The sequence below is a fragment of the Cyrtonyx montezumae genome, unplaced genomic scaffold (genome assembly GCF_038088225.1).
Source record: "Cyrtonyx montezumae isolate F1298 unplaced genomic scaffold, pur_monq_1.0 scaffold_4, whole genome shotgun sequence".
Classification (NCBI taxonomy): Eukaryota; Metazoa; Chordata; class Aves; order Galliformes; family Odontophoridae; genus Cyrtonyx; species Cyrtonyx montezumae.
Window position 1 is genome coordinate 32452703 of NW_027072045.1, and position 16345 is coordinate 32469047.

The 16345-nt window shown below is 41.2% G+C and overlaps 1 protein-coding gene across 1 annotated transcript in view; it reads left to right on the top strand.

Annotated features, from left to right (window-relative positions):
* The window catches only part of PCDH15 (protocadherin related 15), a 598943-nt gene that overhangs the window by 537587 nt on the left and 45011 nt on the right, over positions 1 to 16345 (top strand). Inside the window, exons 31-32 of the mRNA XM_065746677.1 lie at positions 1885 to 2012; positions 15828 to 16043. Coding sequence (XP_065602749.1) covers positions 1885 to 2012; positions 15828 to 16043 — 344 coding nt within the window. The remainder of the gene's footprint in view (positions 1 to 1884; positions 2013 to 15827; positions 16044 to 16345) is intronic.

The following is a 16345-nucleotide window of genomic DNA, read 5'->3' on the forward strand; positions in this document are numbered from 1 at the left end:
CAAACTTTGCATGAGGCTCAGCCTCCTCACCAAAACAGGCTTAAAATGATGCCACTTGTGAGCCCTATATAGAAGATATTTGATGAGCATTATGGAGAGCTGGTGTGGGTTAGCAAACACTACTCCTGCCAACACTGAATGAGGATACAGTCAAGCTCTTCCCTACAGCAGAAAACTGGTGCCAGCTATTGATGGAACTGTTTATTAGCTCAGCAGGGCAAGCTCACTCTGTGCAGTGCTGTGATCCTGCTGAAATTGCCTTTTTCCCTGAAGGGTGGAGCTGCCATGAGGAAGCCTGTCTGAGAACCTCATTTTTCTCTATGGGGCTGTAGTTTTTAACTGGGACTGGATTCTCATACAGTGTTACAACAGCTCTTGGGTGGACGTTTCTCTTAACTACAATAAATAATGTGGAAGCGTTTGTTTTAAATAAGCAAACTGAACATGATCGCAGATAGATCACTATGTCAACACTATGTCACATGCTTAAATCTTTTTTTTTGTTGGCCAGTTTTTTGAGTTTAAAGAGAGAGCTTCAAAAAAGTAAACAAGTAGTTGTATCTTTTGTGCATGTCAGTATTGCAAGTGCAAAAATCATTATTCCTCAGAGGAAATGTCATTTCCCTTTTTTTTTTTTTTTTAATCCTTTTTTTTTTTTTCTTCTTTACATGCTAATATGGTGGATGATGTTTTAAACAGTTTTCTCAAATTCCCGCTGATATTTTGAATCCCATATTTCTTTTCCATCAGCTGGACCCCTCACCTGCAGTGTTGTGAATGACGTGGGCAGTCTTAGATACAGTCTGGCTGTAACAAGCTTTTCCCCCCAGCCGGAGAAGCACTAAGCTCTTTCTAAATGAGCCTGCTTTTGGGAACTAGTGCCAATCAGCATGGCACCTGTGCAGCATCTAAATTACACTGGCACTGAAAGAGGCTGGGAAAATCATTTCTGAAATGAGTCAATTTATCACTTGAAAATGTGGTTTTAATGAACTGGATGCCATCGTTTCCAGCATTCTTTCTGGATTACACAATTCTGAAAGGGGAAAACAAATCTTGGTATCATTTACTGTGCAGTCGAACCTTTCTTTGCAGTTTTTGCTGGACCATTTTTCCTTACAGGAGGAAGGAGATGCTAATTGTTCGATGGTAGAACAGTAACTATTTAACCACTGTATTCTTTTCTTGCAGATGTACTGAGCCTTTAATATTTGTGCTTAGGCAGGTGTAGATGGGGCTGTATTGACTTGCCATGTTCATTATCGTGTTGATAATCTGGAGTTTACAGACAGTGCTGCAGAACCCCTCGTTAAATAATTGCACGGAAGTTAGTATGAATTAAAATATATTAAGCGAGTTGCACATGAAGGGGAAAAGGTGAGGTTTTCTTCATAGCTTAGTTGTTAGTATACACTGCACGTTCATTACTTCTTTGTAATGCTTGTGAGAATTTAATGTGACCAGATCTGTGTTACTGAAGTATGCTCTTCTGTTTTCTACTTTTCTATTCATTTGAAAAATTAGTTACAGGTCTTTTCTTCTATTCCTCCCTGGTTGCTTGCTTTCTAAAGAATGCCACAGGAGCTTTCTGCCTACGTGAGAGTTCACACAGCCCTAGTAGCAAAATGCAGGTGTACACTCATTTTCTGTAGGAAAAAAATGGCAAAGAAAGGTGGGAAAAGCATAAAATCCCTTAACTTCATTCAAGCTCGTGTTTTTAATACCAGATGTGTTGTCATTTCTTACATGTTTATTTCTACAGTGTTATCTGTGCACATTTTTCACAAGATCCATTTGGGCTGTAAACATGTAAACTGCAATGGGTGATAAAGATCAACTGCCAAAGACCAACTGTCTAGCTATGCTTTTCTTTCCTGGTTTTAGGTAATACGGCCAAGGTGTTTATTGAAGTGAAGGATGAAAATGATCATGCACCCGTCTTTACCAAAAAATTGTACATTGGAGGAGTGTCTGAAGATGCTAAGATGTTTTCATCAGTGCTTAAAGTTAAGGTGAGTCTGGGGTTTTTATATTAATGCTCATTTGCAGTAGAGTACTTCCTCGTTTGGATTTTCACAGGAGGTATGGAGTATGTTTCTTCTAAACCTGCTTGAGCTGAGGGCAGTAATTTCCCTATTTAGTTTTTACAAACAAGTATGGTGAACACAGAGAGGATAATTCTTTTTGTAAAGTTAGTGTTTGATGTCAATTGCAAGTCTGATGATCTCCATGTGTGTACAATGTACTTGTGTTGGCCCTGTATTTCAGCAGTCGTGGACACATGGCTGATGTGGAGATTCATGCTGAATCTGAATGGCCATCAGTTGAAAAATGTCTAGCTGTTATTTTATATATGTTAATGTTCAGGTGATACTTTTGTGTTTGAAAATTAGGGAAGCACTTTCAGGTCTGTGCTCTCGGACACAATTTCTGAGTAAAATGGATTATTTGTAAATAAAAAGCAAAGAATGAAATAAGAAAATCCAAGGAAAGGTAAGATCTGGAATGTAATTAGCCTCTGGCAGAAAAGCTAGCTAAGAATAAAAGCTGTATGTTTTTTTTCTTAAAAATGCTTTGTGGTGCAGTCTTATGTGCTGGAGGCAGGTTGGGTTGCTAGGACTTTCCAACTCAGCTTGTTTCCTCTGCCTCAATTTTGTTACCTCAGCAGGCCCCCTGCGTCTTTTTCACTTTGTTAGTGGACTATCTTTCAAGTTGCTGATTCCGGCTTATGCATGAAAGGGCACAGATATATGACCCACCAGGAGTTTTATGTTGATGTCAAAGTGTACTCAGAGTACCGGGAATGAAACAGAGAATATCAGAGCTTGTTTGAGTTGTCCACTGCTTTTTTTTTGTTCCATGGCAATCCTCCCCAAAACCAACCCAGGGGCAGCCGAGAAGTGGGATACGGTTAAGCATTGATTATTGGATAGAAGACAGCTGAAAAAGTTTTCTTGTGTTGTGATGTAGTTCAGAAGGTTTTTGTTTTGTTTTTATTTGTTTATTTATTTTACATAAATTCTTTTCCTAGGCTATTTTAGGTTCCAGAATTTCCATGTTAGTCTTTCCTAGAAATGTGTACAACAGTCCAAGCAAACAGCTGGGAATTTTTACTGAAATTCACTTGGAAAGGAATTGTCATGGTGCTTAAATCTGGCCCATGCCCATCTTCTTCTGCAGGCAAATAGCACTTGAGACTATAACAGGTAGGAGGAGAGCTATGGACTGGGGCAGCGAGGATAGATTTTAGAGAGATATTGGTGATATGTGAGTAGTTGGACTGGATGATCTTGAAGGTCTTTTCCAGACTTAGTGATTCTGTGATTTACTTTTATCTGCTGCAATCACTTGCTGAGTAGTCTTGAAAATAAAACAATATATACTCTCAATCTTCTCAGCATATTCTCATTCTTCTATCACTGATAACTTTAGTCATCTTTGACTAGCAGAAAAACAAAATGTAAACCTACTCTGTATAGACGACTGAAACCATTGTTAATGGGACATGGTGAACCAATATTTCTAAATTACGGAGAGCCATTTTATTTGCTCAAAGAAGTGGGTGAAGCCCTGTTGCTGGAGACACTCAGTGTAAGTCTGGATGGGACTCTGAGCACCCTAATGTAGCTGCAGGTGTTGCAGGGTGAGTTGGACTAGATGGCCTTTAAAGGTCTTTTCCAGCTCAAACTGTTCTGTGATTCTGTAGTGCCATGCAGGGTTGTATACAAATATGTGACACTTCCCACACACCAAGACTCAAATTTGTTGTGGTTTCCTTTTAACTTCAGTGAAGTAGCAGCAAAATGAGTAGGGGTAGCATTAACTTCTGAACTTCTTACTTATTTACACTTCATTATTCTGACAGAAGGAGAGAGTGTTTATTTACAATTAAATGTAAGATTGCTGTTACCAAAATGGATGGATCCTAAACTGAGCCAGTGTTTTCCTTGTACTAAACAAAAAATATATTGTTGAGGTACAGCACAATCTCTTTTAATTATCTCTTGGCTCCTCTTATTTTTCTCCTGAATCTCATCTAACAGTGACGGATTTGGCTTGAAAATCTGAAACACTTCTATGAGTAGTAGATGATATAGCTAGTAGGCTAACTCTTTCGATTTCCTGCTTTTCCTTGTGATCGTATACACTGTATGTGTCTATGTGTTTGATACCAACTCTTATTGGCCAAAGTTTAGACAGCTATCAGAAAAAATACATCACGCGAGGAGCAGCTAAGGGAGGTGGGATGGGTCAGTCTGGAGGAGGCTCAGGGGAGACCTTATTGCTCTCTACAACTCCCTGATGGGAGGTTGTGGGAAGGTGTGGGTTGGCCTCTGCTCTCAGGTTATCAGTGGCAAGGTGTAATGGCCTTAAGTGGAACCATGGGATCTTCAGATTGGGTATTAGAGAAACATTTTTCTCCAGAAGAATGGTAATGCATTGGAACACGTTGCCTATGGAGGTGTTGGAGTCACCATCCCTGAAGGTGTTCAAGAAACACGTAGATGTGTCACTGAGGTCCATAGTTCAGTGGCATGATGGCCTTAGTGGTCTTTTTCAACTTTAATGATTCTACAATACCTTTGTGCTGAAGCATCTTTGTGTTCATAGGCAATCAGAAGGGGTGATCAGGTGTGGTCCTTTGATTTCTAGCTCCTCTCTTCCAAATGCTGAAAATAGTGAACGTTGTAGATTCTTTTCTCTTTATGGCTTTAACCTGTAGATATTCTTGCCTGGGCCAGTGAAATCTGTGTCAATCTAAGTTCTTCCTTGGATATCAAAAAGGGATGTGTCTTCAACAGAGCATATCACATTCTACTGCAGTGCTGCAGCAGGCCGCAAGGCTGAAGCATTTAAATGAGAATGGAAACAAAATACTCATTTTGTCCTAAGGAAAACAATCCTCACACACACATATTTTCATCACAAATGTAGTAAACTAGACAGTGCATGTCTTTTCTTTTCAAACAGCAGTTGTATCAGTTACTGCTGAGATCGGTGCACAGGAATATATGTGCAGCTAATGAATGATAATGCAACGTAACAAAAGAATGTTTTGTTGTCCTACAACCCTCTTTTTGTTGTTTTTATTTAAAAGATGATCTAAAGCTCTGAGAAGAGACTGTGGCAAACAAGAATTCATGATGTCTATCAGCTAGTAAGGCATTCTAATCCCCACAAAATATTTCGTCCTTTTACTTTCACTATAGATTAATGTTAAGCATTTGTACCTGAGAACAAGTGGCAGAAAGGCCGACTATATTTTAAGTCAATTGCTGGCTTTTCTGCTTGTAGAAAATACTGTGAATAGTTGACATCACTTCAAGAAGCCAGATTTTCCTTAATTTCAAAGCTATTCCAGAGTATTTGGAAAAAAAAACCAAACAATCTGGGAGGTCAAAAGGGAAATTTTGTTTCCTTATTGAAACTGAAGTTTCTGAAATTGTTGTTAAAATAATGTACGAGTCTTGAGAGAAGCGTATGGGTAAACATAGGTATTACATTTTTAATACAGAATGTTTTTATACAGAATATGCAACATCTACTTGGGTGGGATGATAGCATTTGATCTGCCTTTAACAAGTTCTCATTGTTTCTGCTATAGCGTTGGGAACAATCTAATAAAAGTGCTGCAGAGCTTTTGATTGGGAGGTGATCAGAAGGTGATGCTGAATCTTTGAAGAATTACTGATGTTTTGTTTTTTTTAAAGCAACATTTTCATCATTATACTTTTACTAGAGTAGCAGGCTGCTGGCAATGCTGAATAGCAAGAGAACTCTGAGAACAAGCAAGTATGAAAAAGGCTGTGCTGGAATTTTGTACCCCACAGTGTTCACTCTGACAGCTTTTAGTTTCAAATACAAATCAGATTCTGCAAGAGGTAGTGATTTTCTTGATTCAAAAACTGTTGCAGCTTTAACGTCTCTAGCTCATGAAGCGTTTTGTCAGCTGAACTTCCTCTGATGATAGTCCCAACATGCTTTGACACTACTCGAAAGGAGGTAGGATGTTTCACAGCAGTCCAGGCATGTTGTTCCAGGAACTCAGACCCAAAAATGGACACGAGCAGGGATTGTCATTGGTAGACTTTGCATAGCAAAAAAAATTTGGGAACCTTGTTTGAGTCCCTGGTACAGATGAACTCTTGCCAGAGCTCCACATTTATTCTTACTTTGGAGAATATTGCACTATTTTGTTATTGCTATCATTGATGTCACCTCAGTCATTCAGAATACTTTTATTTTGTCTTTCAGTTTTCTCTGGTAGCTCTAGTGGTCTGACACTGCCATGACTATAACGCAGTGGGGGCTAGCTGGAGCAGCTAGCTGTGGGGGAGGGCCTTCTTCTGCTTTTCAGCTCTTTGTCTTGAGAACAGCAGTTAGGTTTCTTGCAATAATCTTACAGGTGCTATTTTATTTATATTGAAGTTAAATGGGGGAGTTAACTATGTCATACTTGAGGTAATGGTTCATAATCTGGTTTCCTGTATCTGCTTTGACCTTTCACACCTGAAGATCAGAGTTGGGAATTTCATGTCAAGCTAAGTGCTGAGTAGTGGTTTGATTTCTGCTGTCATTTATCCATGCATTGGTTTCTGTGGAAGTATTACAGCAGAAAGCCAAGACTCTTGAAAGACTCAGGTCAAAATTGTCTGTGACTTCAGTAGGAGGCTTGTGAGGACAGCTCACTGCTCTGTTTTATGGTATGGTAATGGCTTGGGTTGGAAGGGACCCCAAGGATCATCAAATTCCAACCCTCCTGCCACAGGCAGGGCCACCAACCTCCAGCTCTGATACTAGACCAGGTTGCCCAGGGCTCTATCCCACCTGCTCTTGAACACCTCCAGAGATGGGGAATCCACAGCATCTCTGGGGCATCCTGTACCAGTGCCCCACGAGCACTCTTTCTGTGAAGAACTTCCCCCTGACATTCAGTCTAAACCGTCCCCCTTTGAGCTTAAGATCTTTTCCTCTTGCCCTATCACTGTCTACCCTTGAAAAAGTTGATTCCCCTCCTGTTTATAATCCTCTTTTAAATACTGGAGGCTGCAATGAGGTCTCCTCACAGCCTTCTCTTCTCCAGGCTGAACAAGCCCAGCTCCCTCGGCCTGTCTTGTGGGGGAGGTGCTCCAGCCCTCTGATCATCTTCATGACCCTCCTCTGGACTCTCTCCAGCAGCTCCACATTTTTCCTGTACTGGGACCCCCAAACCAGGCCTCTTGAGGGCAGAGTAGAGAAGGACAAACACCTCTCTGTCCCTGCTGGCCACCTCTCTTCTGTTGGAGCCCAGGATAGTGTTGACCTGGTTTGGGTTTGAAGGGACCTTTAAGATCATGTAGTTCCAACCCCCCTGCTATAGGCAAGGACGCCTCTCACCGGTCATAGGTGGGCAGTATGGGAGGCTGTTGGCAGTTCAGGTGTTTTCAGTGTTGGTTTTGCAGAGTATGCAGCGTTGAGCTGAGCATCAAAGGGCAAGAGGGCAGATCACGCTAAGAGGGTTGCACTGGTAGTGAGCTCAGCCTGACAGAGCTGGAACAGCTTGCCAGGTGGGCAGCTCTAAAGGCCACCGCAGAGCTGCTGTGACACAGTGCTGTCAGCCAGAAGCTCCTGCCTGTCAAGCAGTTGGAGCAAGTTGGCTTCAATTGGTCGCTGCTGGTGAAACTGCTATGGAATCAGCAGAGGCACTGGTTAATCACAGGAACTGCAGTGGCTGGTGGTTAGATATTGAGATGGCTCCTGCAGCTAGCTGTGATTTACAGGGTATTCCTGCTTCTGTTTGCCAGTACTGTAATTGAATTAGTTATGCACAACCATTGCAGCGGCAAGCACTTGCCAACAGTTGCTGTTTAGTGGCAGCTTAGACTAGGATAGTTTTCCTTCTTTTTCAAATTACAAGGTAAAAATAAAAGGAAAAAAAAAAAAAGAGTGAGAGAGAGAGATGAGCAGATAGAAATTACCTAGAAAGTATGAAACTGTAGCTGGTTACCACTACAGCAATTAAGGAGGTTCAAAAACCAAATACTGTTTTACAGTTAGGTTAGAAATTTGATGTGTCTTAACTCCAGAGATTTTTGGCTTGCATCAAGGAAGAGATAAGTAATGCTTTAAGTGTTTTTTGTTATTAATGTATTTCATTGTATTTAATGTATTTAACTTTGCAATTGTTTAAAAGGTAAAATAGTTAGAAATGTTGGAATGTTGCCATCACTACCACGGTGGGCCATGCCACAAGATAAGATAAACAGTTGTGTTGGTGCTCCAGTCCTCACTTCCAGGTGATCCCTACCCCAGCAAGACTGCAGCAGCCTCTTCCAGCAGTTTTCCAGGACAGTGCGTGTAGGGAAGTGCCCCCAGCATTCTTCCCACCCAAATATCTGCATTTTTTAAGAGGAAACCAGAGGTTTGTGCAGAGCAGTGTCTGCATAGGCTTTGTGCTGGGCCTCAATGCCCTGCTGCCACTCTACTGGGCTGCAGACAGAATTCTGCCTCTGCCTTGTTTGGACATTTAACAAATGATTCCTGGCAAACTCTGTTTTTGTACAGTGTCACTAGCTCATGTTTGAGGAGTGCAATTCATATAAAATTAAGGCAACCAGCTTTATTACCCTGTGCAAAACCTACACCATTCAAATTTAAAAAATGCAATTAATTTCTCTTTAGTAGTCCTTAACGATTGCAATAACTGTTAATTTTTAATACAGCTATTTATGTAAATCACTTTTAGTTAATTTTTTCACAAATATACCACTGCTGAACATCTGTATGTTTAACTCCGGTTGTTAAATCATTCCCTCTTCTGTGGTTTATGCAGAATTTCTTCCCTCCCATCAAAGTGCAATTCTTTCCCTCCTGACAAATATTTTATTAAGCAGCCCAGGTTGGGCACTGATGAGGCTACGCAGAACCCAGTGGGAAACTCTGGGAGTAGGAAGGAAGCTGTGATGGGCCACACGCTCACCAAAAGAAAATCAAGGAGAGATGAGAACTAGTACAGAGTACATAATGTTACACACAAATTGAGTTTAGAGACAAATAGGCCAATAAAGTATTGGATAAACACTTCTCTCATCATGGAAACAGCTACATATGTGACTAAGGCAAATGGTATAGATTGTTTCTCCCAGCTCTGTAAGGTACAGCAATTTTGCTGGCAGCAGTAATCACTTCCTTTAATATATTCATTTGACAATAAAATCCTTTTAGAGTAGGATAAAGTGTTGTCTTGCTCTAGATTTTCAAAATGATTATATAGGTAGTTTAAAAAGTAAGCTTGATCTCAAAAAAAAGCATCAAAAAGTCACTTTTTGATATAATTAATTTGGTTAGTGTTCTGTCGTATGAATTATTCTAATTGCTGTACATGAATATGCTTTAAGTCAGTGTATTCTGAAAGCTGGTGAGTGCTGATGTCTCTAAGAGAAAAAGTAAAATAATGTGTTCAAATGGACTTTCTAAGCAAGACTGTTTTCTTTGCATCTTAAAGATCATGTTTTTATTGCTAATAGCTCAGCAGGAATTGTGGAGCTGCGATTAATACCGTCTTGTAATGGTAGCTGAGGCTGATTATCACCTCTCAAGTGTTCAAGCAGCTTCATGTAGCCACCTTTTCAAGCCTCCTTTCCCCCAGAGCCTGGCAAGGATGCTCTATGTGTGAATGAGATCTTGAGTCGTGGTTCATGTTTTGATCTGAGACCAAAGGGTTTAAGCAAAAAAACCTTTGATCCTCTACCATGACACCCTGTGAATTTCTAGAGGATCATTTGACCTGGCCCATAGCATCTTTCAATAATCCTAAAAACTATTTTCCATATTTCATTCACATGATTCCCATGTGAATGGCCTAATTCTTGTTAGCTCAAAAAATGCCAATTGACTGCAGGCTTCCTTGTATTTGAATCCTGAGGGGTTCCTGGAGGGGCACCCTGGAGTTTGGCAGTCCCAGCACATGTTGGCCTAACAGTTTTGAGTGCCCACAGCAGCACTTCTGAATCAGAGGAAAGGAGGAGAAACGTGGTAGAAAGGGAAAAGCCTCCCACGGAAAGCTCCCATTGCTTCCACTCTTCTCTAGGAGCATGATTTGCCAGAACAGAAAGGATTGGAATGATTTTGGCTGCTCAAGTATCATAATCCGGTAGCCTTAATAATGCATTAAACCACTTATAACTTGCATAATTGGGTTTTCTTTCCAGAAGTGGTTGTGGGTGGGAAGCCCTGGTGTGGGGCAGCTGCCATCTGCTCTGGTTCTGGTTCATTCATTGCAATACCGCAGTTGGACCTTCTGTGATGGGACAGCAGGCTGCCTAATTACTTTAATTACAGCCGTGGTGGGGCTCAGGACAAGCCTTCAGATGCTGGGTAGACCTGATGAGGACTGGGGTTACTGAAATCTCCATTCTCTCACCTTTTTTTCATTTCTTGCCCCAGAATTTTCAACATTCATGAGAACCCAGACTGCCTTTAGTGTTGTGTTTCCAATCTGCTTTATGAAAATAGAACTAAAACCCACGCTATCTTTAGGGAAATTACTAGCAGGAATTTGCTTTTCACACTAACGATGTGTCATTACCCTTTTCTTTTTAAGCTTTTTAATTTTACAGGATTAATCTGTCTGCTTCTGTTTCTTGAAGTACATTTAAATGAGCGCATATCAGAGGTCATAAATCTGATAAAGACAGTGAGGTTTGTTGTGTTGTATTTTTTTTTCCAAAGTTACTCCTGAGTTTATAGGGTATTTTTGTACCAACAATGTCTGCAGAAAAGGAAGCTTGCCAAAATAAATGTCAGTGAATCAACGTGTCTGGAAGCAGCTGATGTTGAGTTTTACAGAAATGGCTTCAGTACAAAGCCAGCAGACAGGTCTGATGCCAACGGAAGCTGGTGAGGTCTGAAACAGGGTTATATCCTGAAGGAACCCTCCTTTTACACTGACTGGCTCACATTTTCACTTCAAACCTTTTCTGTTTGTGCACCCCTTCTTGATAAAGGTGGGTAACATGTCTCCTTTCTTTGTAGATGTGAGAGTGTTTCAGCACATGGAGCAGCAAAGCTATGTTACACGGCATTTATTTTGTCCCAGCTGGTGCACAGGGCAACAGAAATTTAGCCAAGTTCTTTGACAGCAAATTTTAAACATTGCATTCCATTGCAACAAAGCAATTGATGAATGAATGTGTTACATTCCTAAGTATGGATGTGTTGCAAACAGAGGGAGCCCTGGGCTTACTTTGTTGCCCAGACACATTCATCTGTATTTGAACCTATTGCTGTTCATAACCTCTAGAATTTTTGGTGTTTCCTTTTTTCTCTGATGACAGAGGTGGGGACACTGGGCTGAGGCTAATGGGATGTTCAGAGAAAGGCAGTGAAACTGGTGAGGGCTCTGGAGCACAGGCCTCATGGGAAAAGGCTGAAGGAGATGGGATGGTTCAGTCTGAAGCAGAGGAGGCTCAGGAAAGACTTTATCACTCTCTACACCTCCCTGAAGGGAGAGGTTATGGCAAGGTGGGGCTGAGTTTTCCTGGTACCGATTCTACTTTTGCATGTACACCGGAGAACAGCTTCCTTATAAAGGATGAGCTGCCTTTCTGGTTGCAGTTTTTTATTAGTTTAAATGTGATTGTGAATCAGAGTAAGCCAAAGGGAGAGAAGATACTTGGTAGGAGTAAGAATCTACTATGAAGCATATTTGCAGTGACAGCAGCAACTCTTGCACGTGCACATCTGCTGTAACATCTGGCCTCTGGCTGAGATCTGCTTCCCCTGATAAGAATAATATTGCACTAACTCAAACCACACAGGTAATTTCCAGCACAGAATGTGTCTGTAGATAATATGTTGGCTTACCAAACATTTTACTATGAAAGCACTTGTGTTGGCAGTGTTCATTCCATCTGAAAAAGTCACAGCGTTTGCTCTTTCAGCACGTGCAGTGATTTTGTGTCGTAGCTAGGCTACACAGAGCAAAGTCTTTCCTCAAATTAGATTGCCTTCTATTTTGGGGGGTCAATATTGGACTGTAAAGTGTACTGGAATATCAAAGCTGCTTTAGTTGGAGTGCAGAGAAGAATTTGCTCTGTAGTGCCACGCTGTTTTCAAAGGAGAGGAAGAGAGGTCGTGCTGGTCCTAAAGTGACATGAGATTAACCAAACTTAGGGAATGTTTAAAAATAAACAACCCTCATGACTTTTAAAAATGAAATATTATAAGATTTGAGCCTGAGGGTGCTAATAGGGCATGTGAAATGAATGGGCCTGGGCTGTTGTGTTTTTTACTTCCCAGCTTAGTGCCACTGAGCAGATGGCAAATTCAACTGTTTCCAATCAGCTACTGGCATTTAAAATGGCTTTCAGACCAAGACCACTTTTGCTGGTAGGAATTTACAGATTGTTAAATATTTTCAGTTTGGAAGCCACATCTGCCATTGGACTGGTTTTGAGGCATTTTTGCTTTGTGATTTATGGACTGTTAAGCCAGCAAGTTTGTTGTAGCTATTATTGTTTCCCTCCTTTGCAGCCCTCTCCCCATGGCACTTATGAGTTTTTAGCTCATTTATTTTCATCTCTTGTCTTCCAGACACAGCCTGACTAGACTTTGGCAATTATATGCAAGCCGTAGAATCATAGAGTCATTAAGATTGGAAAAGACCTCTTAAGATCATCTAGTCCATCCTACCACCAATACCAAGTCCTGCAAGTTTCCACACTTGAGCTAACAGGACTTATCTCTCTCCTTCCTTCCAAAGTGAAGAACAACCAAAACCAAGTACCTTTCTGCTTCCTCTCTCTTCTAAGGTGATGGACCAGGTATTAATGAGTAAAAGCACTTTCTGTCAGGAGCAAAGCAGCTGTGTCCATCATCCTGTTGATGTTGCAACCAGTGAAATTACACAATAGAACTGTTAGAGATCTTGAGGTAAATACCCTCAGTGGTAGGTCCCAGAGCAGTGTATCCCAGCTGATACCTGTCTGCATAACTTGCTCTTGTGGGGGAGTTAGGAGCAGCCCCACAGCCACTCCTTCACCTCTGTAGAGAGGAAGATAAGGGCTGGAGGCAGCACTGGGTAATGCTGGCCAAGCTCCGCTGCTGTGGGCACGCCTGTGCTCAGCTGTGGGAGCACAGGGTTTGGCATGGTGACTCTTGAGATTATTCATATTTATCAGTTCTCAGCTGCAGTAAAATTTGAGAGACATCTGTATTTCCCACACATAACAAAAGGAAGATATACTACTATGATATTAAGATTAAGTATTGCTCTTTCTCTTCTTTGACAGTCATAACACAACTCTTGAGACATCGTATATCTCTTCCTAATGAAGTGTCAAAAATATTTACCTTCAGGACAAATTACAAGAACAGCAAACATCCTTACTCTGTATTAAGGAAGTTGGTAGATGGATGTCAGCAGCTCACAAGCTCTCTCTGGTGGTCCTGCACAGCTGAACAGTGCTCAGAGTCGTTGCTAGGTTTGATCTAAGTAGAAACAGTGGTTTAAAAAAAAATAACAAAGTTAGAATATTTGAAATTGGAATTTGATGATTTTTCCAAGTTCCTCAGGCTGTTCTGCACCTGCTTTGCTCATCTGCATGTAGATGGTTTCTGTGTTGGAAATAGCCAGAATTTTAATGATGCTGAGGCTGTTTCTCTGGAGTGCCACTAAGTTCTCCTAACTTCTGCAGATGAACCTGCAGCCTTTCTACCAGCCTTGGGGGCTGGAGCTGCAGGATTCAAAGTGCTTCATACTTAAAATCTAAAAAATGTCTATATTATAGAAGGTTTCATTCACTAAACTCAGCTGCATTTCTTCCAAGCAATTGCGTCAGTGTCATGACATGTATTCAGAGGGAATGACTGACTTAGTGTCCATGCCTGTCATACTGATACCTTAATTTAGGTCCAAATTTGTTTGTCCTTGGTCACACAAGTGTGAAATATTGAAGGTGAAATTGATTTCTGTTGTTTCTGAAACAAACAATTAGAAGTCGTGTCCTTCTATTGGGGTAGAATTTGCTAATACGAAAAGAAAGCAGTAGGCTCATTGCTCAACTGCAGCAGTGTAACGCATTCATTTTAGCACCAAAATTGACTTGTTGTTCGAAGGGCACCACTGGGAAGCTGCCTGCTGGGCAGTCACTATGCTTGCTGGGGAGTGGCCGCAAAGAGGCCTTACAGCCATGCTCGTGTGCCAGAACAAGCTGTTTTACTGCCCAAGGGCTTCTGCTTCCCTAGCTCTACACTCAGATATGCAAAGCTGAGTGTGGATAAGCCCAGCTTTTTTTCCCAAACTGGTCTTTACCTTCTTGTTCCTGGCTTCAATGTAAGTGGTGTGCAAACTGTGCTTGCTTGGGCTCGCATGCGTGCATGCAGTGATGTGTTGAGCGTGAAGCAATGAGGTGATTGTTCAAAAAGGTTGGCTGCTATGCATCCCCATGAAGTCATTTCCAAGGATGATTTTTGTCTCTTCGGGCAGCAGGCATGAGGAATTCTGCATGGATTGCACCAGATGTTACTATGTGTGTATTTAGGCTGGTGTGCTGCGTGTGGCATGCTCATGGCCTCCAGCTCAACAAGGCTGGGTGCTGCTGTCTCCTGAAAGCAATGCACTGTGCTGCAGAGACTTGCATCCTCACTGATACATCATGAAAACTAGCCAATAATAAAGATAAAATAGGAGTTAGTAACAATTTACACCTTACAGATCTTGCTCGCTGAAGGTGAGAAAACAATTAATGATGATTAATGACCATCTATCTTAAGGCATAATGACCTTGTACAGATGATGCTTTTCAGACAGCCTGTGTCGTATCATGGTAAACAAACTCTTTAACACTGACATAAACCCTGACTGTGGTTTGATTGTTTTTATTTTTCAGTTGTGAGGAATTATGCATTACACAGAAAAACTTAAACCTTTCTTGATGGTGAGGGCGTTTTTTCTCCAATGCTTACTGAGGCTGCAGACTTAAGATGCCGTGCCAGTGCTTTGATAAAAGCCTGATAACAGATGCTGAAGCATTCCAGCTTCTGAGGCAGTGCCCAGCCCAGCAAGCAGGCAAAGGTACAGCTGCAATAAGCTGCTGTCTCCTTGACATCCTTCTAGGTGAGGCACACATTCTAAGGGCCTTTAGAAACCCTTTTATCTGAATATATGTACTGACTTCTGGAGTGGAGTATGTGTGGAGCCAGAGCAGGTCTCCACAGGACTGTTGGGCGCAAGGTCGGAGTTAGAACAGCTCCAGTGGCAGCTTCAGTGATGCCATTGCTGTGTCCCACTTCCTCAGCAGCTCACTGGTGGGAGAGTGCTTTGTGTCCTGAACTGTGTCCATCTGGTCCTTTGTGCAGCACTACCAGAATGCTTAAAAAAAAATAGACAGATGAAAGTACTCCAAAAATATGTCCTTAATCCATGAGAATGAGGAACGTCTCTAAAAAGAGGATGACCTTCTTGTCTGTGTGTGTGCAATGCTCATTTTCTCTATTGTATTTAATATGTGCTAACAAGAATTCGATAGCGGCTGTTTCTCGGGATTATACTGCTCTTACCTCTTCAGTTTGATGCAGACCTGGAAAGTACTTTCATTTTATTTTTATTCTAGCAGTTTGGTGCTAACATAGGAGAAATTGCTGGAAAAGCAAAACTGTATGCGGCAGAGTTAAATGAACCATTTACAGAATAGCAGTATCTGCTCTCTGGAATCTAATATTTTAAAAGTCAGTGGGAAAGATTTGCTGGACCGATGTGCAACTTTATGTAAAGGACAAGGTCAATGATTCTTTGTGTGAGTATTTATTTTATTTGCCTGTGCTTGTTTTTATTTTTTCCCTATTAGGCTGACGATAAAGACACTGGGAATTACAGTGCCATGCAATACAGGCTCATCATTCCTCCAATCAAGGATGGTAAAGAAGGTTTTGTGATTGAAGCTTACACAGGGCTAATAAAAACCGCTATGCTGTTCAAAAATATGAGAAGATCCTATTTCAAGTTTCAGGTCATTGCAACTGACAATTTTGGAAAAGGACTGAGCAGCAAAGCCGACGTACTTGTAAGTATGAGCCAGGCATTATCTTGTTAGAGTGGTTAGTGAGGAGATCTGAACATTACATAAAGCTTAATTCTAAGCAGACCTATAGGGAGGCCATAAACAGTGTGCTTGCTCTTTACAAGTCACTGAAATAAAATGAGTTTTTAAATCAGAAGCTTTAATGCCTGTCTGAAACGCCTTCATGTCTCAGGACAAAGGTACTGATTTCAGTTACCACACTAGACATGATGTTTGGTATTTTATTTGTTCAACGTGCAATTTTTAATGATTCAATTTCAATTCTAGTTGTTTATGTTAAGTGT